Consider the following 26,707-nt stretch of genomic DNA (forward strand, 5'->3'; position numbering starts at 1 on the left):
CCCTGATACTGGTGGAAAATGCTCTCGTGCACTTTTCTTGTGTTTTAACGTAGAGTGGAACTATCCTCTCTCATACAGCAAAATTCAGTGTAATAATAATAAATAAACATCATCATCATCATCAACCCATCCAAATGAAGCTCTGACCATATGCCGGCCGGCTCTGCCAGGACTGCTGGCAGCTCCTTGCCCAGCAGGGGAAAAGAGGCAAAGAGCAAGTTCTGAAGGGCAGAACATTTCTAGACTTCAACCATTACCTGTTACGAAGTGATTGCAGAACTATTAACAACTGCAGACAAACCTCAACCAACATTGAATTTAGTTCTTATCGGGTTTATAAGCACCTTCACAATGCCCCCCACACTGTACGTGGTTTTGGAGAGTTTCACAGAGCAGCTGTAAATCTCCCAGATTGACCAAGATCTACTTTTCTGAAACAGCTTTTTGATCATCAATGTCCAATTCTACCAAAAAGAAGGAAATTCAGGCCTGAATTCAGCTGGCTGCATAGGGAAGGGCATTCAGGAGAGGCTCCATGTCACCCTGGGGATGTGCCCCGCTTCCAAAGGCCCCATAACCCCCGTCATCATGCACAGACACCAGCACAATGCCAGACAAATCCACATTATCCCGTGCATGACAAGGGACATTTCTCTGCCCCAACCTCTGTCGGCACAAAGCAGCACCCGAGTGGTAAAAGCGCAGCGCTCCCTCTGTGGAGCCGAAGTGCCGCCGCCACGCACCTCCCTGAGCAAACACAATTACGTTTTACTGCCCACAATTCACCGTATGCATCCTAACAAATTCCTCCTCCTGAAACTCACCGTTGCCCCAGGAGAGGCTTGGAGGCACCTGCCGCAGTGCTTCCTTGCTTATCAGAACCACGACAACCTCTTATCTATAATTAGAAGAATCACTTGTTGATTCAAGGAAGGTGAAAACCTGCCCAGGCCTAGGCCGGGCTGACACGCAGTGAGGCACCAGGCAGAGCCGGGCATGGGTCCCACAGGGAGCTCTGAGCAGGGGATGGCCTCTCCTCACGGATCTGGGGCCAGAGGGAATCAGTGCTCATGGATCTGGGGCCAGAGGGGCTTGGAGCACAGCTGAGGCCTGGTGGGATGGCTGCCTCCTGCTGCAGGCCCTGCAGATCCGCGCAGGCCTTGGCACATGGCGGCCACTGCCACTGCTGGACCTCAGGGAGAGGAATTTCTGCCTCCCTCACGAGCATGCAGGCCACGCAGCGTGCCGTGATAGTGGCTGCATCTGTCCCCGTGGTTTTTTCATTCTTTGTTAAAATACAGCAGAGAATATATTTTTCCCAGTTAAAAAAAGACATACAAAAGTCTAATATGCACTGTGGCTATTTAGGTGAGTGAGATGCCTAAGCAGGACAATAATGGCAAAACAAAATAGTGCAAAATAATAGTTTAATATTATGTAAACACGTGGACACAAAACAATGTCAAAATATGTTAAAATATCTTGGACATTAATAATAGAAAATGCGACTTTCTTCATGTAAAAAACTGAAAAGAATGGTATGAGGAAGTAGTAACAAACCATTAGTAGAGGAAACTTCCTCTTGGTAAGCGAGCAGAATCAACACGGTATATTGGAAGTGTAAGTCTGTAAAAAGATGATGATAAAAAAATAATGGGCGGAAGGAACAAATAAAAAAATATTCTGGCATGAGCAATGGATATGTTTTCATGAATTTCATTGCATTTTGTGTGCTAACAAAACAGCCACTGATCTTTGCATTTTAATTTACAAGAGCCAAATCTTCAAACCTATTGAAAGCAGTCCATTTGGCGATCAAAGAAATCCCACAGCTCCAGCAGCTACCTGAAAATTAAGAGACTCTCGTTAGTTATGTCTTAGCATTCCTACTACAAAATCCAACAGACTGCAATGGGGCCATGTCACAGCAGACGAGGCACACATGTGACCACATCTGCAGCCACAGGCACAGACAGGTTGAAGTTGTCCTTCCCTGACCAGTGTTAGCCAAAAAAAAAAACACTAGTTCAGTGAGCATGGGTCAGGTAAAACAAAAGTTAGTGTGAACATAGAGCTGGGAAAAAACCTGATCAGAAGGAAAATGTCATCTTTTTAACTAGCTATTTTCCTAACTGTGAAGACACTAACTCAGAAAGGTTTGAGACAAAATGCATCAGTTTGCAGTGCTTCTGCTTTTACTGGAGAGAGCCTATAGACTGTTATCACAGCTTTGTATTTACCTAACAAATTTACCTGTGCTGGACAGGTTACCAAAAATTAATGACATTTTCAGCTTCCAATTAGATTTAGCAAACTCTTGTTAACAAAAAGTTTTGAATTAACATTTTCAGACAACTTCCACGCTGCTAACATTTTTACAAACGCTTAAATATCTTACAGATATTTACTGTTTTTACAAGCATGCATTTTTATTTGCAGAAATCCTCATGTGAGATATGAAAGTATCATCAAAGCCTATAAATATAAAAAGACGGAGTGACTTTACTAGGAAGTTTCCTTTTACTCACCTATCCATGTGAATCACTTACTCTAAAGGCACGGCAAGTCTTTTTATTGCTGCAGCACTTGCCATAATTTATATTGGAGGGTGTAAACGTTTGAGAAAACCCCAGGCTCATGAAGATCCGGTACTTTGAAGATGTGATCTGTAATATTATGCATTGCATCATTGTTTTCTATCTTAAAAGGAGGTGGCATCACCGCAGAGCTGCAGCTGTGCACTGAGCCACTGTCTCATCATGAACATCGAGGCAAAGCCCAGACTTGCAGTGCACCTGCATGTTCTCTAATCTTGCTCTAATAGTACTGACTAAGCACTGGGAAAATTCTCAGGCGCTTGTTTACTGAAAATAAGGATCTTTTAAAACTGCAACCATATTTGAGTGTTTTAATTAAGCTGTAAAACTTCAATAACTGGGATCCACAGGTGTGAAATGGTACAAATCGAGTAAAGAAAATCCCTTACCTCCTGGTGGGGTAGGCGTTCAGCTCTTCCTGCTGGACAGAGGCTCTTTTCTGCAGAATATTTACCTGCAAAATACATCCCACATGAAAATGCTGTACAAAATTCTAACAAAGAAGTTTACACTCATTCCATAAAGGTGTTTTTCTTGTCTATCCTGCCTAAATAAAATGCAATAATGCCTTAGCTGCATACTAGAATTAATGGTAATACTTCACAGCAGATTGTCAGGATCCCCTGGCTTGAATATCTCCAGCACACCACTTGCTGCATGCTACCCACTTTAAGAATAGAGTCAAAATAATTTTTACATTCAGCTTGTGGCAGCATATGCAAGGGGTTGGAAGTTCCATCTGTACCCTCAGTGCCTGTACAAAACCTGTGTTCTGCTCCCCACACCTCTGTTCTTGTGAGAAAGATACTCACCTGCTCTTGAAGGGTATGAAAATTAATGTTTATCAGTGCAGAGGCCACTTTTGGAGAACACACCAAGAGCTGACGATTACTTTTAGTGGTATTTTTTGAAAACATTTGCCCAAGCATACAGTATTTTCCTTCTGTTTATTTTTATCACTGCTTGGTGCTTTTACCAAGCCCGTCCTCTTCATCCTCCTCCAACAATAAATAATCCTGACAGGTGCAGAGATTCCGCTGCCCTACTTGTCTGATGTTTTGAAACAGGAATTCCAACAATTTTCGAAGACCAGGACACCTGTGCTTCAGAAAGGAGCCCTGCTTACTGAGTGGTCTGTGGCTGCAGCGTACCAATGGCAATACAGCCAGCAGCTATGTATTTCTGGGATAACACCCAGCTTTTAGTGTGTGCAGTTACTTTTACTCTTTTGAAATGTGCTGATGCTTACAAAAGCCCTGCAGGTGGATATCAGATTTTCCTTTTTTTTTTTTTAACTCATTAAAAGGTGTAGTATTCTTACACTAGCTGCAGTGCAATGCTTCCTATCAGACAGTGCTAATGGTCAACAAAATGCTTTAAAAATAGCTTTTTACTATCAAGTGGAAATCGATTTCCCCAGTTAATCCTTAACTCTTTATTTCCCATAAATATTTCAATGAAAAAAAGCATCGCTTCCATTAGGAATCCCCTGACATATAAGCAGAGTGTCTATAACCACAGTATTAAAGTTGTGTCATCACATAGGAATTTGAAAATTTCCCCTATGAACATTTCCTACTTATGTTTAAGGCAAATTTTGCCATGGGAAACATCTCATGCTTGGAAAAAATGCAACATAAAAACCCTTCTACACTGTATAGAAAAAAGAGGAAGGAAAAAAGGAAGGGAAAAAGGAAGGAAGAAAAAGATCAGTAAAGCAAATACATTAAATTACCAGCCATCTCCATAGAGAGACTGTATAATGAAGAGAAATGGAGAGCTTGTAGATCTATACCAGCTTGAAAAATGCTGGTGTCAAGCCTACACTTGCAGGATGTGTCCTCAGGGCCTTTGCTCTTCCTGGAGCCCTGGGCAGCCTGGGAGCTTTCTTCCAGCTCCTCATACACTGAAGAGAACAGCACCAAATGACTTCTTTGGGAACTCAATACTAGAAATATACCAAGTTCATTAGAAGCTCCCTATTTACAATGACATCTTGATATTTCTATTAGCCAGTTTTATGTCTATTTCATATAAATAATATCGATTCTGTATTGCTCTAGATGAGCTAGTGTTTTGCAATATTTAAGACAAAGCATTACAGAAGTGAAGCAAAATATGGCATCTAGAAACACAGTAAGGTAGCTCTCAAGGTGAAGAAAGTGGAGGACGTGACTGAGAAGCCTGGAAGTGCTGCCACAGTCTGGTTTTGAAACTTGTTCAATACGTTAGCCAAATTGTAGATGGCCATAATTTCTTGTCTAGACAAGACTGTTTTTATCCAGCCCCCCCAAACTGAAGATAAATAATAAAATTTTACCTGAGATTTTAAAGATACAATGGTGTCTTCAAGTTCCTGTCTCAAAGATGCTGGCATCAGACTTTTGAGTTTAGTTTCATATTCTTGTCGTAAATGTGTCACCTGTATAGGAGCAGGAAAATATATAAATAGGGCTACTCTGGAGGTTAGAGGTAAACTTTTTTTTTGCTTCTTTTGCCCAATTTGGAGTCCAAGTAAACTCAGAATTGCTGTATCAATGGAAAGGTAAGAAGAAAGATCAGCAGAGACCTGTAAAGAACAAAAGATGTATAAAAGAGGAAGAAAGGAAAAGAAAAACATGAAAAGGAAATAGTTATGGAAAGGAAATAATAGTAATACAGTTGTCGGGCTATGGTCAGAAGAAGTAATACTGCTACTTCCCTATATCTCAATAGGGATATGGGCAAATGCCTTAATGGCCTGCTAATACCAGTGTAAGTATTTCAAAACTTGCTGTAAACTTATTACAGACTAAATCCACAAATTGTTCTTTGCCCCTTTTCACAGCTCATGGTTCAATTACGCTTCATCAACTAAGTTAAAATAGTTTATCTAGTGGTTTTTTAACTTGTTCCAAATAAATGGATAAGGCCATCTGACAAGAAGACTTGGCCCATTTCACATAAAATAGTAATATTATCATTTATACAATTAACTTTCTCCCCATAATGTCGACATTACTGTATTCAGAATTGAACTATCAAGTGGATAAGCATATGGAATCATAGAATTGCTCAGGTTAGAAAAGACCTTCAAGATCATTAAGTCCAGCCTCAACCTAACCATACTACTCTAACTCTGACAACCCCCTGTTAAATCATGTTCCTGAGCACCACATCCAGATGGTTTTGAAACACATTAGAAATTTGCAAGGAAACAATAGGCAAAAATGTTAGCTTGCTTTACTGTACAGTTATGAGATGTCACTCAGTAGGTTCCAGCAACTTAGACAAGTTGTGAGACCAGACGTTCATGAAAAAATCATCATTTCTAAAGAACAACGTTCTAGTCCATAACCTTACCCAACAGACGTTGAGTACAGCATGAAGTGGTGCTACAAGAGGACAGATCAACTGGAAGGGCTGTGCTTTGTGACTCCAGAATCTTGGATTTGCTGAATCTTGACCAACAAGTCCTGGGAGTCTCGCCTGGCTTTGCCCACCAAGTCTTCCCAGGACTACTGCACACTTTATTACTTTGCTGAATCAGGGCTTCACATCTGCACTTAAGTTCCAGGAGGATTAACTGCTTAATTCAAATTAAGCAAGTACTTAGGTGTTTTTCTGGATTAAGAGCTGAATATATGAATAAAGGATAAAAGGGATTCAATATCAGATTAATTTAGGAAATATTTTTCAACTTTCAGATTGATTCTTTTCCAATGCATTTACACAGCAACACCATTTTGTGCTAATTCTATTTTAGTTAAAAATTTCTTAGCTTGCCATTAGAAGCACAACTCAAAGCCTCATCCTCCCAGCTCCAGCCTGCGAGCAGCACACGTGCTTGCACACGTGGTGACCAAACGCAAGGTCACGGAATGATCGGCCAATTACCACCTTGTGCAAAACGCAGAGCATGCCAATTATCAATACAAAAGGAATAAAAAAAATCTGATGAAACTTTAGGAAAATTTTGTCTATGAGTCATTCTGACATGCAGAAATCTCCAGATCTCTATGCAAATAGGCAATTAGAGGCTTTCCTTGTGAACTGCAAGTGATGCCACTATGCAAATATAAGGAAATAACAGGAAAAAGATCTGTAAGACAGGAAACCTTGTCTGAACTCTGCTTGTTTATAAACCAGTGATCAAAATTTATGTTTCTTAAAGTTACTCTGATAAACTTGTGCTATTCATTCTGTAAAGGCTTACAAAGTTACGCATAGGTGCTTTGCCAGCATAAATATTTTCCGAGCCAACTGCTCATTTGGGTGGGGACCTTGATACAGTCACACTCGCACCAGAGCCCTGTGTAGAGCACTGAGGATGTGAGGAGCTGAGCCTTGGCTGCAGCACAGCTCCCAGCAGCTTCCCTGGGTGCAGGCACGCAGCAGGAGCCCCTTACTGCAATTCTCTCGAAAGGAAAGTCAAGAAAATTTCATTCTAAATAGATGCAACAAAAAGTTGAATACTGCTCTGCGAGTGAAATAATAACGATCTAATTGTGCAACTTGCAACCAGGTCGCTGTTTTTAATAGTTTAATCTGCAAGTGTCCTCTAAAGACGTGCTTTCGCAACGCTCTTTAACATTTGCTATTAACTCTGCAAAGCACCCAGGGGATCGCTGCCTTTTGATGAAGGTGTTTCTTGGAAAGTCGGGAAGAAACGTGCACGGTGCTTTAAAGTACAGCTATGCAGCATGGGTCGCCTGAAAGAGGAGAAAGAAAATGAGAAACAAGCCCTGGTAGCAGAAGGATTGCCTGGAGTTGATCTCTTACTCGATTACAGAGAGAACACTTTTCTTGCAGTGAAAACTGTTCTTTGGGATACAACTGCATTTTGTTTGTTTGTTAAGACAAAATGTGTTGCTTTCTACTGTGCTCATTCATAATTGCATCACAGTACGATGAAAATAAGATCCCAGCTGTTTCCTGTTGCATTATGATAAAGAACATGCTGAGATTTTTGGCTGAAGTTACTATCAAGGTTTATTGACCCAAGAGATTAAAACAGTGCATGGCAAAAATCTGAATCACTTCTTATAACTGAAAAAATGACACACAGTGGGCTAATACATGCTAATTTTATTGGGCGGAGGTTTTTATTTTTTAACATTGATTTCTGACCCAATGAAAGTGATGTTTGCAGGGATTTTGTGTGCGTGTGCGTGCGCCTTAAAGGCTTTTTTGTTCTTTTATAGCCTCAAGCTGCAGCCCTAGGATTCTTGAGCACTGTGCCTCCTCTTGCACTCTTGAGAGATGTTGAAAATTGCAATTCTTCAGCCCTCAGGAGGGCCTTATCCGCTGGATGAGGACAGCTCTACTTCAGTTACTGTTGGGTTCGTTTTTATTCAGTCCTGAGAAAGCTGTAAGTTCATTTTGGTGAGCTGATTTAATCCACCAACCCCCAGGAAGGTTTTATAGCTTTTAATATGAAGCTGCCACGCTGCTCTTTGTTTATTCAGGTTGGTGGCGAGGATATGAGGTTTAAGGTTTTATCATCAATCATTTCTGGTGTCAGGAGAAACAACCAGAAGCAGAAGTTGCCAGAAAGAGGTAACCTATGGTCAGTCACAGTAAGTTAGAATCGAGGTGAGGCAAATATTCACACAATTACAAAGAGTGATGCAAAAAGGACAGAAGTCCCATGACCTGGTCACACTGTAGCCACTCTCCTCCTTTGAAAAGCAATATCCTAAGCACAACCAGGAGAAATGCAGTAGCTTCAGGATTCCCAGATGTATTTTGGCCCATGAACTCGGAACAGCCTGTAAAGCAGAGGATATTCTGCTCCTCTTCTATGCTTTGCTATACAGCCACAGTCCCCCTGTATCTTAGGCAGGTTGCTCAGAGCCAGCTCTCCCTTTCTCTTTCAAGATGTCTACAGTGCTGAGTTTGCCTTCCACTGGCCCTGGGGCCTCTAGATAGTGCAATATCCCCTTCCCAAACCATTAAAAAAACAAAAACACTGCAATCTTCTCCCAATCTCCCAATTGTAATTACTTGATTCAAACCAGAGGAGCATAAGGAAAATGCTAATGAAACACTGAAGTATACATTGCCAAAGCAAATGAGGGGACCAGAGATGAGCTGTTCATGCTCCTCAAAAAGAATATCATGTCTTGAAGGGCATGCAGCTAACATTTAGTTTATGTCAGATAAGAATCGAAAGGCAGTTTGCTTAACTCAGGTTTTGTGGTTTTTTATTATCTCAGTTTCTGCCTGTTTGTAACATTTATGAAGGGTAACAATTGCACGTGTGCCAGGAAATACAAGGATAGTGACCAAAAGGCATAATTAGGATCATGTAATTATTATCAAATTTTCTCCACATTTCGGGGGAGTAAGACGAGTAAGACGAGATATTTCCTGTCTCTCTCAAGCCCTTTCCTGCATTATTCAAACAATGATATGTGGCTTAAAAAGATGTTATAACGCTGCTTAAAAGAGAGGTCTCTTTAAAAAGTTTATGCATCTGTTCAACAGTACAAATCTCTGTGAGAAGACATGAAAGATGTGTTGTAATAAATCTGAAGACAGGTTAGGGTACCAACAAGGTAAAAATAACTCCTTCAGCCTTAGGCAAACCATTTCATCTCAGACTGAAGTCTCATCCTTCTAAATGAGGATAATAATAATATTGCGTAGGTCAGCTTCATTCAGGTGATGTGAAGATGGCTGAAGTAATTTTCTGAAAGCAGTCTGAAGAGGCCAGGAGAAGGACAAATTACTACGGTGCCATCCCAATTAAAAAACACACACACGTACAGCCAAATAACCCAGAGAATATCAAAGCAACAATTAATCGCAGCTTCGTTCTCTTCTCCCTAATTGCAGCAACTCCTCTGCTTCTCAGCACTCCCAAGCCCTCAGTTAATAAAGCTCCAATCCCACAGAAGTGCTGAGAACCTGCGTGGGCACCTTCCTCCATCAGCCCCCTGGGGAGAGCTGCCCGAGCTCCATGGCCAAGGAACCAAATTCACCAAATTCTGCAGCTTCCTGAAGGTTCAGATCTCTCGTTGTTCTCTTGTAAAAGAATAATTACAACTGGAAATCTTTCCAATCTTCTTTTTTTTCCTAATGAAGAATCAAATTATTATTATTTTTTTCAATAAAGAACAAGGCCACACCATTCATCCTTTCACAATGCAGTCAAATAAGAAATTCCGCTGCTTTTCTGTCTATGTCCTCTCTTACTTCAGGCATGGGAACTTCTATTCTTGCTGAGAAATGTCTGTTGAAATACAGTTCCTACAGATTTAAAGAAATATCATGCAATTTGATACAAATATTCTCAAGTTCTTAAGGAAAGTAATGAATGCTATAAATTGCACGAGCACGGCATGGCTACAAATGGTAACTGAGCCAGTTATTTTGTCGGGTGTACACCATGTTGCTCTCCACTGAGAAAAAACAGCGTTGGAGAACCTACCCTGTTCTGACAGGCCCTTTACTGGGGCATAGCTGTCCTCTTTGGTTTTCAGTTTTTAGCTAGGAAAGCATTGGAGGGTCCAAAATAGGTTTGCCTTGGTGTGTTACTGAGCCGCAGGGACCTCCTGTGAGCGGCTCACCGCCCGCTGAGCGTTCTGCTCTCAGTCAGCTCCTTCCAACCTGCACCCAAGAGGCCTTGCACTTTGGTGGTTTGTATTTCGATATCTTTCTTTTCTTACCCAAGATCTCCCACCTGGAAAATGCTCTGTTTGTAGTTAAGCAATACAAGTTCATATGATTCATAACTGCAGAGGAAGGGAAGTCAGGCAAAACTTTAAAAAAATCCAGTGGGCTGCATATGGCAAGAATAGCATTCTTGGGATTACGCGAGCTGGAGAGGAATAAAAGCTTTCACTGTCAACACCATGGAACAACCAGGAATGCTGTGGCTAGAAAATTCACTCTGTTCTCTCAGCCACCCCCTCTTAAGGGCTCCTCTATTGTTTCAGTTGGGATTTGGAGGATCCTTGACCCGTCTTCCCCTCCTTCCTGATGACTCATCCAGATGCCAGCCTTGTCCCTGAGCAATATTTGCTCTGGCCCCTGCCAGCGCCGTTCTTTTGCAGCAGGGATGCTCCACTCCATGGGGCAGAGGGAGCCCAGCTGACAACGCCGACTTGCTGCATTAGAACAGAAAGCTAAAGCAGCCCAGGAACCAAAGCTGGACCAAGACTGAAGACACATGGTACTCATTTACGGCTCTGTCGAGGGCAGGGAATTTCTAATATGCTATCAAGATAATTAAGTCTGAAATAAAGCTGTAAGCATCTTTGACACCACCATGGGAAAGTATTTATGTATCTCATACATTCCAGTATGTGCTACCTTCCACATAATCCCTTCCACCCTGGGGTGGTTCAGCAAGTCAAAGGTTCAGGGTCTGCTACGCAGAGGTGCCAAGCGTTCCCCAGTGACAGCAAGGGCTGACAAAGCTCAGCAGCAGGCAGGATGAAGCTCAGCATTTTCACACTGTCTGTGTGAACAAACAAATCTTTGTAGATAATAATCAGAAGCTACTTTTAGTATCACCATTTCCCCTCTGTCAAGAACAAGAATGTAACCAGCATCTCAATTGGAAAACAAGCTGCTAGATTTACGGTCGGAAGGAGACCATAAACTTTGAGCATGGGTGGTGTGGGAGACAACCATGGCTCTACAACCCTGACGTACTTTTAAAGACAGGATTGGTGCTGATTCAATTGCAAAGAAAACAACAATTTAAAAAGTAGATGATGATAAAGATCTGCATAAAACTGGACTTTTTTTCTGTCCTTTTTAAGTCCATCCAGGCACCTCACCACCTGGAAGAAACGAACAGGATAGCTCACTGACTGTTGCTGTCACCCAGCTGGCTCCTCCATGCAGTGCCACTTCTCAATTTGGAGCTCCCTGCATTAAACACCACGACAAAGACAAAGAGCTAGAAAACAGACATTTTAAAAACGTCTCTAATTCCTGGATGCTGGCGTAAGCTTTTATTCTTGTTTGTTAAAAATTCTCTTCCTTTGTTCAGTTGTTTGTTCCCCACTTTCTGTTTCACTGTCTTTCTCCAACTGGCCACTTCATTCCAATAATTCATCCAGTCCTATGGAGCAGGTATGCATTTGTGTATTTTCCAGTTGTGTCTGATGACCAAAGCTCATGTTTGATCACTGACTTCCACGCAAACATCATCACTGTCTTCCTCTCTTCCCTTTGACAGCCTCACAGTTGGTGAGAGCCTTCTCTCCCGCAGTTCCTGCCATATGGAGCTCCCAGTAACTTTCAACTCCATTGATTTCCAGCTCCTTTCAAATCCCTCCTGAAAATCTGCTTTTCTGTGCTTGAATCTCAGCTTCTTCCTCCTTCTGCCACTCTGAAACGTCATGTTTATAGTATAATTTACTATATTCTGTTTAATTCTGCATTCCTTTCATGGTAGGTTGTTAAAGAGAATGCTGAAAGAACCCACAAAATATGACAAATGCAAAGTTCTGATTTATTATAACCATCTCAGTCTGAAATTGGGGGGCACTATTGTATCAAAGTGATTAATGAGCACATCAATGGAATTGCATGTAAGGTAGGCATGAGCCAAGACAAAAATGGTAGAATATGACTCCAAATAACGACAGCACTCATTTTATCATGCCTCAGTCAACACCGCCAGGCAGCTATAGGCAAACCTATCTCCATGAAAGGTCTCTTACAGATGTATAACCAGAATCAGTCTCAATCTTCCCCAACAAACTCTATTGGGAAGTCCCCAGATTAGAAAGAAAACATAAGAACTGGATGTCAGTCTGCATGTGCCAAGCAGACTAACCAGCTGCTCTCACTCATAACAGATTTTTCCCTGTTTGTATATGTATTGTATGTGTTATGTATATGTATTTCTTTCCAAGGAAATTTTTTAAACTTTAAATTTGTCCACCAGAAGTAGCCAGAAATGAAACCTCCTGCTGTGCTGGGTGCAGGCACCGAACCAGCAGTTTGGTTATGTATATATTATATGTATATTATGTATATATCGTATGTATATTATGCAATATGTACACATTTCTTGAAATGTGTTATGGAAGGAAAAGAGCAGCCTCCTGGCCCTGGTGGTTGGGGTGTTGGCAGAGCCATGGATGGACAGAAGGGAACAGGGTGGTGGGAATGCCCCTCCTTCCCCACACTGATCTGGCACACACTGCTCACATGCAGAAACTGGAGGAGCTGTTGGAATGTGCCACAGTTTGGTGTTGCTCTTTTTGAAGTCACGGTGCCAGTTCCTTTTGGATTCCCACTTTCCTCCCACTGCATCCCAGTGGCAGATGAGGGCTCCCCACTGCAGATCACTGTGGTTAGCATCACTCAGAGCTTCCAAAGCTTCCCATTTCTGTGGAAGCACAAATGAGTCTCCAGGGAAAAAATCTGGAAGTGTTTCAATGCTGTGGGTTGAAGCAACCAGAGTAAATGGCAGAATTTCATCACTACCTCCAGTGCTTATTAGTGTTTATTTCTCAGTTTCCAGAGCTCAGCAGCTCTAAGAAACAAATGCTGTCTAAGTCCTCTTCACCTGCAGTTTAGCCAAAAAGCAAAGCTTTCCTTTTCAATACCCAACCCAGTATCATGAAATCATGTTGGTTGCAAAAGACCATTCAGATCATCAGTCCAACCATCCACCTCACCTAGAGCTTATTAACCTGACCTAAGACGACTCCAGCTGGTTCTGAGAAAGGCAACCCTTTGAGAATGCCTGGAAATGCAAGGACCAAGTTTTACTCCCAGAACTGGAGGCGCAGCCTGGCTCCTGCACTCACCCAAGGCACCGGAGCTGGAAGTCCCCATGAGACGGGGAAGAGGCTGCTTTGGAAGCAGACTTCCTGCAGCGTTCACCATGACCAGAGGGGAGGAAGTTCCACCGCTTCCATGTCACTGTTCCAGCACATGTATCGAGCTTTGGCAAAGCTGTGGGAGCAGCTGTGGTGGAAGTGTAAAGGCAGACACAGACAATGGGAGCGAGGGCAAAGACTTTCTGTGAATTCATCTGGCTGCATTTAAAGCTCTGTGATATCTTTAAAACAAACCTGGAAAGAAATATGGATGAAAAGCCCTGAACAAATAGGATAATATTACTCAAGTCTCCCAGCCTTCGTTGTGCTAAGAACCATTTGGGGCACATAGCCTGGACATAGGCATATCTTGCTCATCGCTGTCTCACTGTTCCTTTACTCATAGCTCCCCAAATTTGCAGACAATAGCACAGTTCCCATCAAAGATAAGGTGTGGCAAATGTTAGAAGTTCCCTGCGCTACAGAGCAGCTGAAATTTCAGAATGATGCATCACAGCCTTCATCTGAGAACAAATAGATTTAGTTGGCATGGAAACAGTAAGTTAGGCTGAATGTGGTAAATATCCAGCAGTCATAAAAAAATGAGCAAGTCAGAATAATAAATATTAAAACCGAACACTTGCTGAATGCTTTTGAATCATAGCTCTTTTACAATTATCAATCCTGTTTTCATTTGAACGCAAGTGAAATCCACTTAACAAATTAAGCTGCTCCATTTTACTCATTTTACTCCAAACACTTCTACAACACTTTTATTCAGATAACTCCTCTCTCCCTTTTTAATAATCTATTTGAGAAAAAAAAAAGAAAGTAAAGAGCTGGAAATCTGTATTGGCATTCTCCTTCAATTCCTCAGTAATGTTCATTAATTGGACATAATTGATTTTCTGTCTTCAGAGAAGCTCTATCCTTTAAGGCTGTCATTGTGACTTGGCGGTTTGGAGGCACCTTCCTATGCTTTGAATACCTATCATGATGTTACCTTGATTGTTCATGAACATGAAAAACTTTTTTTTCCCTGTATTATCTTCAGTTGGAGATATCGTACCCAATCCTGCACTGCAGTTAAACACATCAGACAGAGGAATGAGTAATATTCCAAATTGTGCCGATTACCCTTACCAAAACGAAATTGAGATTAAACGAGGTATTCTACAAAAATCCAGGTAACAGAGCAAGAAAAAGATCACTACCATTAATTGGATAGGCCCCAATTCAGCAAAGTTCTTTGCACGTGCCCAAATTCCCTTATTCCTCGAGGCTCCTGCTGAACCTCTCACTGATACGCGTCATACTTAATTACGCATGCACAGGATGTAAAGCCTGCTGTATGAACAATTCAGATTTTTTAACTATGACTGACAACCACATAACGCTGCGTAATTCAAGAAAGAGAAACACTTCTGATAGAACGAAAGACCTTCCTGCCAGAAATGTTGTCTTGCATTAGATCCACACACAGATCAGAGCCAACCAGCGCTACAACAGCGTGCAGTGCAGGAACGTCATCTACACGGGATCAGTTCCCAGGTTTACAGATTCCTGAGATACGAGAAACTTGAGCATTGCTTTGCAAGGAAAAGGTTGGGGTGCACCCACATTTTTTAGGAACCTTCCCAGGCTGCTTTCACTGCCTTGGGACAATACACCAAGAAACCTACACATATATAGGTTATATGAAGGGTGAGTTATGCTCCATTTACAGCTAGCTTGCCACAGTCCATGAATGCAAGTCTATACGTCTCGGGAAGTCAGACATTTAATTTTTGAAAAGCATCCAGCACTGCAACATGAAGAAAGGTGATAATACACAACGCTGAGACTGCAGTCTAGCAGCAGCATTGCTGACCATGTGCACCACTGCCCTGGAAGGCCACGCTTAGCAGAGACAGGAGAACCTCCACGGAGAAGATAAATGATTCAGGTTAGTCCAAGCGGGAATTCCTGGGAGCTTAAATGTAAAAGTACTGGGAACAACAGTGTTATTTACACGACAGTTGATGTCACTAAGCTGACTCCGTCTCTCTGGATAATGACAGTAAAGGTTAACTCTGTGCAATCAGCAGAGGGTTCCTGGAATGAAGAGCTGAGCCCTGTGGACCTGTCAGTCACTCCTGAGTTATAAGGACATTGCACTGAAAAAAACAGGCAAACGTGGAGCACTGATACCACCCAACAAGCCGTAACGAGAAACAGCTTTTGAGTTTTAATTAAAAGCGCAACAAAATGTTTTTTCATGTCTCATTCATTTGTTTGTTGTTGTTATAGAATCAAAACACAAGATTTTTCCTTTTAATGAAAAACAGAAGCTGTTTAACCCTCTCTCCTCCTTATTTATAGACATGTAACAGCTCAGAAAAGTAGCCTTTGTGACAGTGCCAATGCAAATTTTGATGTTTTATGGAATTCTGATTCAGACAATGTTTTGTAAAAGCAGAAGGCGAGTTCTAAGTTCTTTATAGTTCCTAAGTATAGTCTAAGTCCCTTCATACTGCAGCTCCCCAGTGGGCTGACAAGTCGTTAGCTGCTGTAAATGCCTGATGAACATGCTTACAGGTGGCCTGCCCACACCATTGTAGTCAGAAATACATCAGAGCTGTCATTTTTGCCTTTTTCTTCTGGAGAAGTAAGCATAACTAATGGCTTCACCAGTCCCAGAGAAGACATGATAATAACTCCTAAAATGTTTGTCCGCGTAAAAAACCAAAGCCCCCAAAGGAAAAACTTTCTCAGTGGATGCAGCTTTTGGAAGCGAATCATTATCACAGCGTTCAGGCCAATGTTGTTCTCTGGGAGAGACAACCGTGCACCAGATAGCTCATTTTCCTTCATTTCCAGGAGACTGAAGCCAAAATGCAGTGCTCGTAGGCCAGCGCCTGACTGCACCGAGTTCCCCCAGTGCCACGAGCACTGCAGTCAGGGATGAAACTGGCCCAGCAACTGCCAGAATGGTTTGAGTTGGAAGGGATCCTTAAAGACCATCTGGTCCAACCCCCTGCAATGAGCAGGGACACCCCCAGCTCCATCAGTGCTCAGAGCCCCGTCCAGCCTGACCTGAACGTTACTTCCACAGTGGTGGATGCTGTTTGCTCGTCACCACATACAGTTCTGAAATGCTGCAAACCTGCATTGGCACCAGAGATCTGTAAACCTGTTTCCGATTCAGACATCCACCACCTTTGCATTTTCCTGAATACGACAGTTCAATCTGGTTTAAATGCAGACTGTAGGCTTTGTTTCAATACCACTCTGTAAATTACATACACTATTTTGCTTGAAGCACACTACGTCTCTGATTGCACTGGAAGTGTCTACATTAATTTTAGCAGCATTAATCACGCGGAACTGTTTACAGACAACATGCTAGGACGATAGATGCACGAGATCAGCAGTAAAGATTATTTTTTTATCTCAGTCATTGTCCAATTACAATTCTCTGAATACAAGCATCAAACAAGGGGTTAGCGTAGTCTCGGAACCCTCTGTTATAACAGTACAGTCACTTGAAAATAAATGCATCATTTAACAGCTAAGATAGTTGAAATACCAACCTGAACTAGAGAGCAAGAGATAAGTATTTGCCCGTAGGGTTCAGACAGTTTAATTCCCTTTTATTAACAAAAACAGAAAAGAAAGCTAGCTGAAAATTTTGCAGGGAAATATGTGCTTTTGCTTTGAAGCAAGATCTTGTCGTTCCCCATCGCAGCTCCCCGCCCAGGGGCAGCCCCGTACCTGCTCGTGGGCCTCCAGCTCCCTGCGCTGCAGCTTCTTCTCTGCAGCCCGTGCCTGGCTGCGGGAACTCTGCACTTCGTCTTGCAGGGTCTGAAACAACACAGGGTGCAGAACATGTGAGAAACCCACACAACAACTCATAGGCAATGTGATTCGACATGGGCTCAGAGCACCCTGAGGCGCCAGCACTGCTCTTCAGCTCCCGGCAATACGGGGTAGCTGCTAGGAAGGGACAGCCCCGTTCTGTGTCCTTACTGAGTACAATTATTCTGCACAGGTGGGACCACTGATTGAACATCAGCAATTAAGCTGTATTTGGTACAGTTAAATACTGAGTTCAACTTTATCACAGCCTACAAGTACGTTGCGGGATGTCTCAGATTTCTGTAATCATAACAGAATCATAGAAACATAGAATGGCTTAAGGACCTTAGAGATCATGTAGTTCCAACGCCCACCATGGGCTGGGTGCCCCCAGCAGCTCAGGCTGCCCAGGGCCCCTCCATGGCCTCAGGCACCTCCAGGGATGGGGCACCCATACCCCTGGCAGCAGTGCCAGTTCTTCACCACCATCTCTCATCCTATTGGTACAACCTGTGCTTCCCGGGAACGCTTTTGCAGCGTACCAACAACTTTTCCTTTAAGCCCAAGTAACAACCCTCTCTGGAAATCTACGTCTGGAATTGGAGTGGAAATACATTCCATGCTACTGCCATGGGACGCTTGCTGAGACGTGGGGCTCCCTCCTGCCCTGGGCTGAATTCGGCACGGGACCCACAGACGCAGCATAAATGGCAATAAATAAAAGGATATTACGATATTGTTAGCACAACAATCCACTCTTTATTTAGTTCGGGAATAATCACTTCTGAACCTCGCTCATAAAATGCATCGACAACTTTATTTTGTCATCATTGTTCCTCTTATATATTTATTTTTATTATGGCCGTCCCTCGGAGCCTTGATCTTTTTGTTGTGCGCTTAACAAAAGAAAAGTCATGCCCCAAGGAGCTGATAGTCTGTGTTATTTCTAACAGATACACACCAAACAAACAATACCAAGTTTCAAAGATATTTTTTTTAAAGTTTCCTAGCCATTGTTGGACGTTTGAATACACACTTAACATTTACTTACACACTTACTAAAAGCTTAGTTATGTTGTCAGCTTGAATGAAGGCATTGTTAGCTGCAAGTGCTGACTTGAAGCAAAGCGTACAATGTGGATGTGAGATTGACATCGGCACAGAGGCAGCTGTGGCAGCAGAAAGGGAATACTTTGAGCTATCTTTTGTACGGCAGAAAATCGGGGCAGAGCTGCCCATCAGCTGAAAGGCGCGGGGCAGCCAGGACCCGAGCAGGAGCTGGCCCCATGGACAGCCCACAGGTGCCCGCAGCAGAGTTTGGAGGAGCTGAGCTGCACCGGGAACTTGTTGCTGCAATGGGGACCAGCACGACCCCACGTGTCCTGCAGAACACACGGCACGGCGAGCACCTGCCTCCTCAACATGGGACACCCAGGTGTAAACCAGCATCGTTAACAGGACTGGGGGTACAAAGAGTGAACAGCAAAACCCTTGCTCTTTTCCACAGCACTGAAATCCTGTGCTCTCAAATCATTTACAGGATAAAATTGCTACGGAGATAAGATAAGAGGACTACTTATGATAGATCTTGCACATTGTTTTGAAGTGATGCCAGGCATTAACTTTAAAGTCTTATAGTTATAAGGCTATTACATGTTCTAATGCCAAAAATGTAACCAGACCCAAGCATGAACTCCAAATCTGCCCACAGACTTCTATGATATCATCGCTTCTGAGAAATGCTGAAATCCAGTCTTGAACACGTATCTCAACTCAACTCTTGATTCTCAACAAGTCTTGCAGTACCAGTGATTTGCATTATTATAATGAAACTCAATGTGTGAACTGTAGGCTTGTTGTTTTCTTTTTGTAAATTTAATATTGTAACTTAAAACACAAACAAGCTGATCTTGATGTGAAACCTACAAAGATCAGGTCATGCATTGTGGAAATGCAACACAGAACAGGCAGGGCCGTGTATCCAAGATCACCAAAGGCCCAATTAACTTGATAACAGTCTTCCCATAACACCAAAGCGTCCAGGCATGACCAGCACAGCGCAGCTCTCAGGAACACTCACAGAGCACATCTGGCCAAACTACCAAGGATGATCTGCCTTCTGCTACTTCCACGTGATCAGCTCAGACAACCCAAGCAGCCTGGCGAGGTGAGGGCTGAGGATTCCCCCCTAGTGCTCAAGAGCAAGTTTGACTCTCACATGACTTTGAAGACAATCAAGGGTTAGCACACATACACTTACAAGTGTACATGCATGCCTTTGTCTCAGAGAATAACTTTCTTTCACTCTCCATCACAAAAAACCCTGCAAGTATTGAATACAAAATGGGATCTCAAAGAGCTCCTGCTAAAGACAGCAAGCGTGTTGTGGCAAAGAATTGGTGTAGTGCTGTTTCACTCCCTAACTTCCCCATTTTTACTTTCTACAACAGACAAACTTACTCTGTGGAGCATAAAATGAGCAGTTCCTTTAAATCTGTGGGTTTGTGATGCATCTTAAAGTAATTTAATTTGGGAAGTTCAGACGACACAGGAGTTTTTGTTAGGTCCACCTACTCTAGATAGTATTTGCCAGCATGGAGCACACATTTTCTTCCATTAAAAGGGCAGACAATGTCTTAAACAAGCACAATTTAGAAATAAGGGTATTTTTGTTGTTCATTTTTTAACGATAGCATATAAGGGTAACAAAGTATATCATTATCCATTCATCAATTGCCAAAACCAATATACCGTATGAGTTTATCGACTTTTCCAATCACAACTCTGTTGGTGTTGAGACTGCATAAAAAAAGACTCATGCCTCTGATGAATCACAAATGCCTTTACCATTTTTTGACTATCGCTGGTAAACTTCAACGCGTTGCACACGGGCTCTGCTACTGCTCACGTTGTAGAAAGTGGTTTTGTTTACAAAGGATGTCCTAGAAGTAACGCTCATCTGGGTATTTCAGCCTTCCTATCAGCACGAGGACAAAAAAGCAAAACCAAAAGATCAGTATTTGATCAAAGCCACGTGAAAAAAAAAAAAAAAAAGAAACATCAAAATCTCATAGTTGCTGTAGATTCCTGCATGCGATTATCTCTGAAGATAGTAATTAGAACCAAGTAAGATTGCTGCCCATGATTTTAATTTTCGAGGAGGAACCGTGATGGCTGTCATGAATAATGCGCCCTTTTGAAGATCACACTGAAAATTCTCTCTATTGTCAAAAAGCTCCATAGGCAGTGGTCAGAGCCTGAATGCTGATAGCGATTTCTGAAGCTACCCAGCACCATCACATCTTTTCTGCATCTGACAGATAAGTTTTCAGCACGCAGAATGCTCTTAAAACCAGCAGATGACTTACCCCAGGTGCACCAGAGAACGTCTCTTTTGGAAAACGAAACAAAGGTTTGGTTTGGTTTCAAAATGCAGTTTTTATTCCACAGCTTCAAAGTGTCAGATTTTTGCGCAAAGAATAACAGTGCTCATGTTTAACAACTGTTGAGATGAAGAAAAAGGCACAGAAAAAAGTAAAAATCACTGGACAATTTCTGAGGGTCAGAGGCAGGTTTTCCCAAATGGAAAACAAAGCCGAACTTATTAAGCTGAGTTTTTCCAAGGACAAAATGCATCCCCCTCTCTCAGCTTTGCTAAGTTGACTTACATCACTGTTATAAAGGCTTTGGGTTTTTTTTTTTCAGTTAAACTGGCTTTCAAACGCCATGTAAACATGTTTGTTGTTGAAAGTCTACACCATACCTGACCTTGGAAGTGCTTTGTGTTGGCCTGAGAACAAAGAAACGAAATGTTTTGCTTTCCAGTCCAGATATCCTACACTTTGAAAAGCACTTAAAAATGTAAATGAGATAATAAGCTCCACTGCAACAATGTGGGTGAATTACAGCTGTATAAAAGGAACATTCATTTGATTTATTTATAAAAATGGAAAGGATCCTGAAATAAATGTATAATGTAAATGTTTTGGTCACACTTGACTTTGAGTGACATGAGAAGGATGGAGGAGTGATGGTTTTGAGGATACGCCACTGAAATATTGCTGTCAGACCTCAGGATCTCGAGCGGAGCTGGTGGATGAGACCAGGGCTGTCAGGGCAGTCCATGCTTGGTTACTGGCTGATATGAAAGGAGCGATGAACACCCGAGCTTCATCTCCTGGAGGGCGCTTGGTGGTTTGGTTATCAGCAGCAAAATGGTTGGCAGACAGGGAGAGGCAGGCGCAGAGCTTGGCCTGAGCAGCTCCAGAGGTGCTGGGATGGCACACCAGAGCAGAGGGACTCAGCCCGACACTGGGTGCCAGACTGAGGCTGCAAAGGGTTTCTTTAAAAATAACTAAATTTGCAAGGCATATGGTTTTGACAGGGAGCCACAGGGACACAAAAGGTATGATGCCAGCGTTGCAAAATCCCTTTTCAAGGCAGGAATAAATTTTTGGCATTAGTTACAAGGCTTAATCCGAATCAACTGAAAGCTGGTAAGAGAAAGATTTCTACAGATCACACGAACAAGTATGAAATGGGAATATTCAAAGGATTTAGTCTTTAATATCTGAAAACTGATTTGATTATCCTTTAATCACAGGATATCTTAAAAGAGAAGCGTTGGATTCCCTGAAAGAAAACTCAGTTCTGGAAGAATTATGTAAACAAAAATCATAACGATGTGGAGTTACTTGGTATCAATCATCACTGTGGAGGTACTGTATTTACAAAAGCTGTGATAATTCTTCTTCGACCTAAAATCATTTCCTACTTTTGGTGAGATCTTGAGTGTCAGCAGGGCACTATTCCTGCTCTCATCACTCAGGGATCATGAAGACGCTGGTAGATGAATCTCTCTGCTACTGAGGGTTGAATAAATAAGAGGTACTTAGAAGGAAAACCTTCTAAAAGTTGTGAAAAAACCCAATTTATTTTCTCTTTGAAACAAAAGGTATCAGCAGTGAAGTCACAGCCTACTGCGATCAGGTTGCACCAAGTAACAGCAATCCCTTCTTGACATACCAGTGTCATTCCTACACTTCTCTAACAGCAGCTCTGCCCATGCAGATGTGCATCTGTATCAAGAAAAGACCTCAGTATTTATGAACAGTGCACAGTAATACTTCTGCTAAAGGTAGCAATAGTTAACTCTTTTCATCTTCAAAGAATTTTTCAAACATTACCAAATTAATATAATTAGTTAATGAAAGATGCAGTAATAAAAGCTACCATAATTACCTACGGTAGATTTAATTATCTCCTAGCTAATGCCCACAGAAGAAGGCTTCCACTTCACATCCTCAAAACATGTGCCAACAATAATTCTGAATATAAGGCCCCTCTTTAAGTGCCTTCTAAATTTAAATTACATCCCTCGATGCGTTTTCTCTCCCCGATCATAAGAAGAAAACCTAGCTCTGGAAGCTTAAAGAAAACTCTGTGAATGGTGGTGACAAAAAATAAAGCAAATTTTGTTGCAGAAATAAATGTGGAGGTGCCTTACAACGATGTTATAGAAATGCTCAGTCCTGAGTCCCTTTCTGTCTGCATGCAGCTGTAGGTCTGGGCTGTCTGGGAAGAACTTCCTTGTACCAGGTGGCCTCCCAATTCACAGTGTCAAACACGACCCTTATTTAAAGAAAGCAGGCCAAGTATCCCATTGGAAATACTCTTAGGCATTTATTTTCTAACTGACATTCTCTACTCACATTTTTTAAAGCACTTGTTATTTCTCCTCAAAATACTTGATGGAGACCAGCAGGTGTCTGGGTTTATTCCTGGTGATGATAATGAAAGCTATCTATGAAGATCACCAATATCACCCCACCGATCAGAGCAAAAAAGTGTATTTTTAAGAAGCAAAATACTGATGCTGCTATTGCCAAATTGCTGGTGCAGCATCAGTGCTTGTTGGTCCCCAGCACAGCTTGGTGCACTGCCTCTGCTCCATACCTCGGCCACGCTTGCTCCCCACGCTGCATTCCAGCGTGTTTGGAAACCTCTGTATTTGAGTCCTCTCTAGGTTTTGGTGGAAAGCAAGGGAAATCTTCTGGGTTTAACCTAATACATATGTTTGCTGTTCACATATGGAAAAATTCCTTTCTGGTGGGAACTTTTTCACTGTTGCTGCAACACACTATATATCCAAGAAGTCTCCTTTGATGTTGAACTATTGCTCCACTACTCATTATGCTACTGATTCAATATGAAAGGCAAAAATTCTGTGGTTTTTGTTAAAACAATAGCTTTGTTTTTGCAAACAAAGTTCTCCACAACCTATGTGCAGGGAGCCAACGTTGCTGCAACAGAAAAATAAAATCTATTATTTTATACTGAAAATAGTTACAGCATTTAATAACTCAAATTATTTTTCCATCCTACAGGTAACATTACAATTACTATTATGACTGTACAGAAAATTTATGCTTTATTGCTCCCCAGGAATAGAAATTAAAACACCATAAGCAACATTTAAACTTTCTTGAGCACATTCCTTCCAGTGACCTTCTAGCCTCTTACCATCTGTTCAACTTCATTAGAGTGAAGCTGCTAATAAGCGAGCGTGGGTGGAGAAGGGAGAAGATCTGCAAAGACCAAATTGTCCATGTCTTACTGCACAACAGAGCTGCAGGTCTGGGAGCCTCCATGCCTAGTGTGCGATGTCAACCGCTAAACACCACTTCATGAATAGTGAACACGAATTACAACGTGGAATGAAAGTGTAACTGTTAGCTCCTTTTAAAAACTGTCCCCAAAAGAGTTGGTTGCCCGTTTTCTACTAATCATCATGAGAGAAAAAAAAAAGTTCCTTTGTTTAGGAATCAGGTACAAGGGGTAATTTTCCAAGGCAAAGAAGCCATCAGCTCCCACTTGGAAGAATGTGAACTGCCATACACTGAAGAAATTTGGAAGTCTGGCCCACTTCACTGACATTTCAAAATGGGAGTGGAGATCTTGCAGACTAGGCACAGCAGTAGGCTCTGCACATTACGGCACGTCAAGCAGCCACTTCTCGTTAGTCCCTATTGCTTCTGCACTTTGCCAGTAGGAGATGCCGTTGTGAAGTACAAGAACTTCTTCCCTTGAGCTAGCGTGGGCAGAAAGAAAGGGGTTCAGGAAGGAAGAGAAAAATTTGGCTCCAGGAACAAAATTAAGTCTCTCCAGCAGCAGTGAAAAATTTTGCAAGTAGGTCACTTAACTACAAGGAGTGTGTATTCAAACATTTTTTCCTGTGTGGTTGGGCCTAACGCTACGCTACGTTAATTTTTCATGACCTGTTTGGAGGAGTTGATCAGCAGTGTATTTCAGACGTTGCCTGTGAAGCAGATCGTTCGCTCCCGAGCAGTCCCTTAGCTCCACTTCAGATCAGACCCCACTTAGATCTGGGAGTTCTGGAGATTCCCAGAGTACTGTTAGTTTTGTCAACGTCTGGATTCCTTCCTCCTCTATTCCTTTAAGACGCTGGTGTGTTTTTGGCATTTTCTGCAAATATCTAGTGTGGCTGACCAAAGTTTTTAGACCACTTTTCTGTACTGTCCTCAGTCATACACCCCTAAACACACTGACAGCACCAACAGAGCTATTAGTGGGCTTAAAATTAGGCAAGGACCAAAGCATTTTGCTGAGTCAGGACTTCACTGCGTTGCACTATAAGCAGAATTCATTTGAAATGCAAAGGATGTCATAGGGCACAGCAAGTCCTGCAAAGACAGCAGTTCAAGGAAAAGAGCAGGATACATTGTAAAGTTGGGCATTGTGCTCGGAGGAGCCAGGGAAGGAACTGTTTTGGCTTTGTTTTGAGTGCCACAGGTGACAGCAGAGGGGAGGGAGGAGGCCCAGAGAGCAGCAATAAATGCTTTCAACCCGCTGCTCTCAGTGAACCACACAGTGGACCCGATGAGCCATTGCCATGTGCAAGCATTGCTCTGCATGTCCGCAGGTTGTCACTGTGAAGTCACTCCAAACGTTGCCAGCTGGGGACACTTCCCACAATATTTACCAGGAGCCCTCTGTCCCTTTGGTTCTTCCCTGCCCCAGATCCATGGCCAAGGTTCCCTGCACAGCTGCACCTTTCCCCCCTTTCCACTCTCCGAGGTGCAGACAGAAACACCAACAGTTCACATACACCAGATAGAACAAATCTTTTAAACCCAAAGATACCGTGACATCTTAAGCATACAGTTATGAAGGAAAAGTTCAAAACTCCATTTTAAACCACTTATGAGGGGATTTACCAAGATTCTGCCTAATGTTCAGCTGACGCATTGTCAAAAAACATTTATCACAAACCTTTTGAAGTTTCGTAGCTTCCCCCATCTCTATTAAAACCGGAACTGCAAAGTTTGTTATCAGCCTCGGAGCACACAGAAAATACTTCAGGTACTTTTCATGTCAACCTTTCAGTCTGATTTTGAGACTATCACCCAGAAGGAAGCATTCCCAATCAGGTCACCGCGTGACACACCGCATGGCAGCGCGGAGCGGGCAGAGCTGAGCCTCCCTGAGCCCCTGGCAATTCTCATCTCTTCATTGGCTTTATATTAAAAACTTTGCAATGAAAGACAATGGCACGGAGCCTGCCACGCTCTGAGCAAGTTTCCTGGGAAGACCCGATGTTGATTGCCGTGTTTTCAGACAAGTGCTTGATGCTCTGATGGTGTGTCATGAGAATGTCTAAAATGTCGCATCGGTGGAGATGCTCTGCTAGTGAAAAATTGCTGTTGTGCATACAAATGGACAAGTAAAACATCTGGTTTGGCTGCTCGTTCCATTCTTACTAACAGCTCCACAAATACAAACATCAGGGGTTCGAGCAGAATTTCCTGAACATCTGACTCCCGATAACGCGTATTTATCAATCAGCGGCTGAGCAGGGCAATCTCCTCCCCGCCGGGCGCTCCATTCCCAGCCCCGTTTATCACCAAACTGCCACTTTAAGTGAGTGTCCTGAAACGTTACACCTGGAGACCCAATCGGGGGTCCAGCACGCCCCTGGTGCTCTACAAAGCTCTCCTTCCAAACACATTCCTTGTCCCGCATGCACGAAGACCTGCTAACATAAACACTGGTAACAGGCTTTGCAAAACATCTTATTCTGCTACGCTCTCTTAAAAAGAAAATATGAAAGGCTTGGTTATTTCCAACCAACAGGCTAATCTGATTCCCGGCATGAACAAAAGAAAGCTATTCATGTTGTGCAATGAATGAGCAGACTGCTTGATATTGCTGGAATTCTCTCCACTATGGAAAATTATACACATCCCCTTACACACACACAGAAGAAAGCTAATAACGTCCTTATATCTTTCAAAGTAACCTTAATCAAATCTATTAACTCACCAAGCAAAACTCTGCTTTGTGAACTGAGCAAGGGCTAGCCTGGCACCGCGAGCCTGCGCACCCCATGCGGGCAAGGTGGGAGAGGCAGCATCTTCTCAAATTATGTCTCTAATTCAAAAACTGGAAGTTTGTGACAAGGGAGGACGTACCCTTGGAAAC

At 42.5% G+C, this 26,707-nt stretch overlaps 1 protein-coding gene across 4 annotated transcripts in view; it reads right to left on the reverse strand.

Moving 5' to 3' along the window:
* Positions 1,411–26,707, reverse strand: part of CEP112 (centrosomal protein 112) — a 149,598-nt gene continuing 124,301 nt past the window's right edge. For 2 of the 4 annotated variants that reach the window (XR_002443854.1, XR_002443852.1), the window contains exons 24-26: positions 20,054–20,183; positions 17,123–17,212; positions 5,001–5,019 (exon numbers count right to left, since the gene is read on the reverse strand). Coding sequence is in view for 1 of the 4 variants with exons in the window: in XM_021414850.1 (XP_021270525.1) it covers positions 1,842–1,845; positions 2,987–3,051; positions 4,918–5,019; positions 17,123–17,212 (261 nt within the window). In the remaining 3 variants the exon portion in view is untranslated. Of the gene's footprint in view, positions 1,846–2,986; positions 3,052–4,917; positions 5,020–17,122; positions 17,213–20,053; positions 20,184–26,707 lie in introns of those variants that run through there. The other 2 variants (XM_021414850.1, XR_002443853.1) reach the window with 2 other exon arrangements.

This window comes from Numida meleagris, chromosome 17 (genome assembly GCF_002078875.1).
Source record: "Numida meleagris isolate 19003 breed g44 Domestic line chromosome 17, NumMel1.0, whole genome shotgun sequence".
NCBI classification, from domain to species: Eukaryota; Metazoa; Chordata; class Aves; order Galliformes; family Numididae; genus Numida; species Numida meleagris.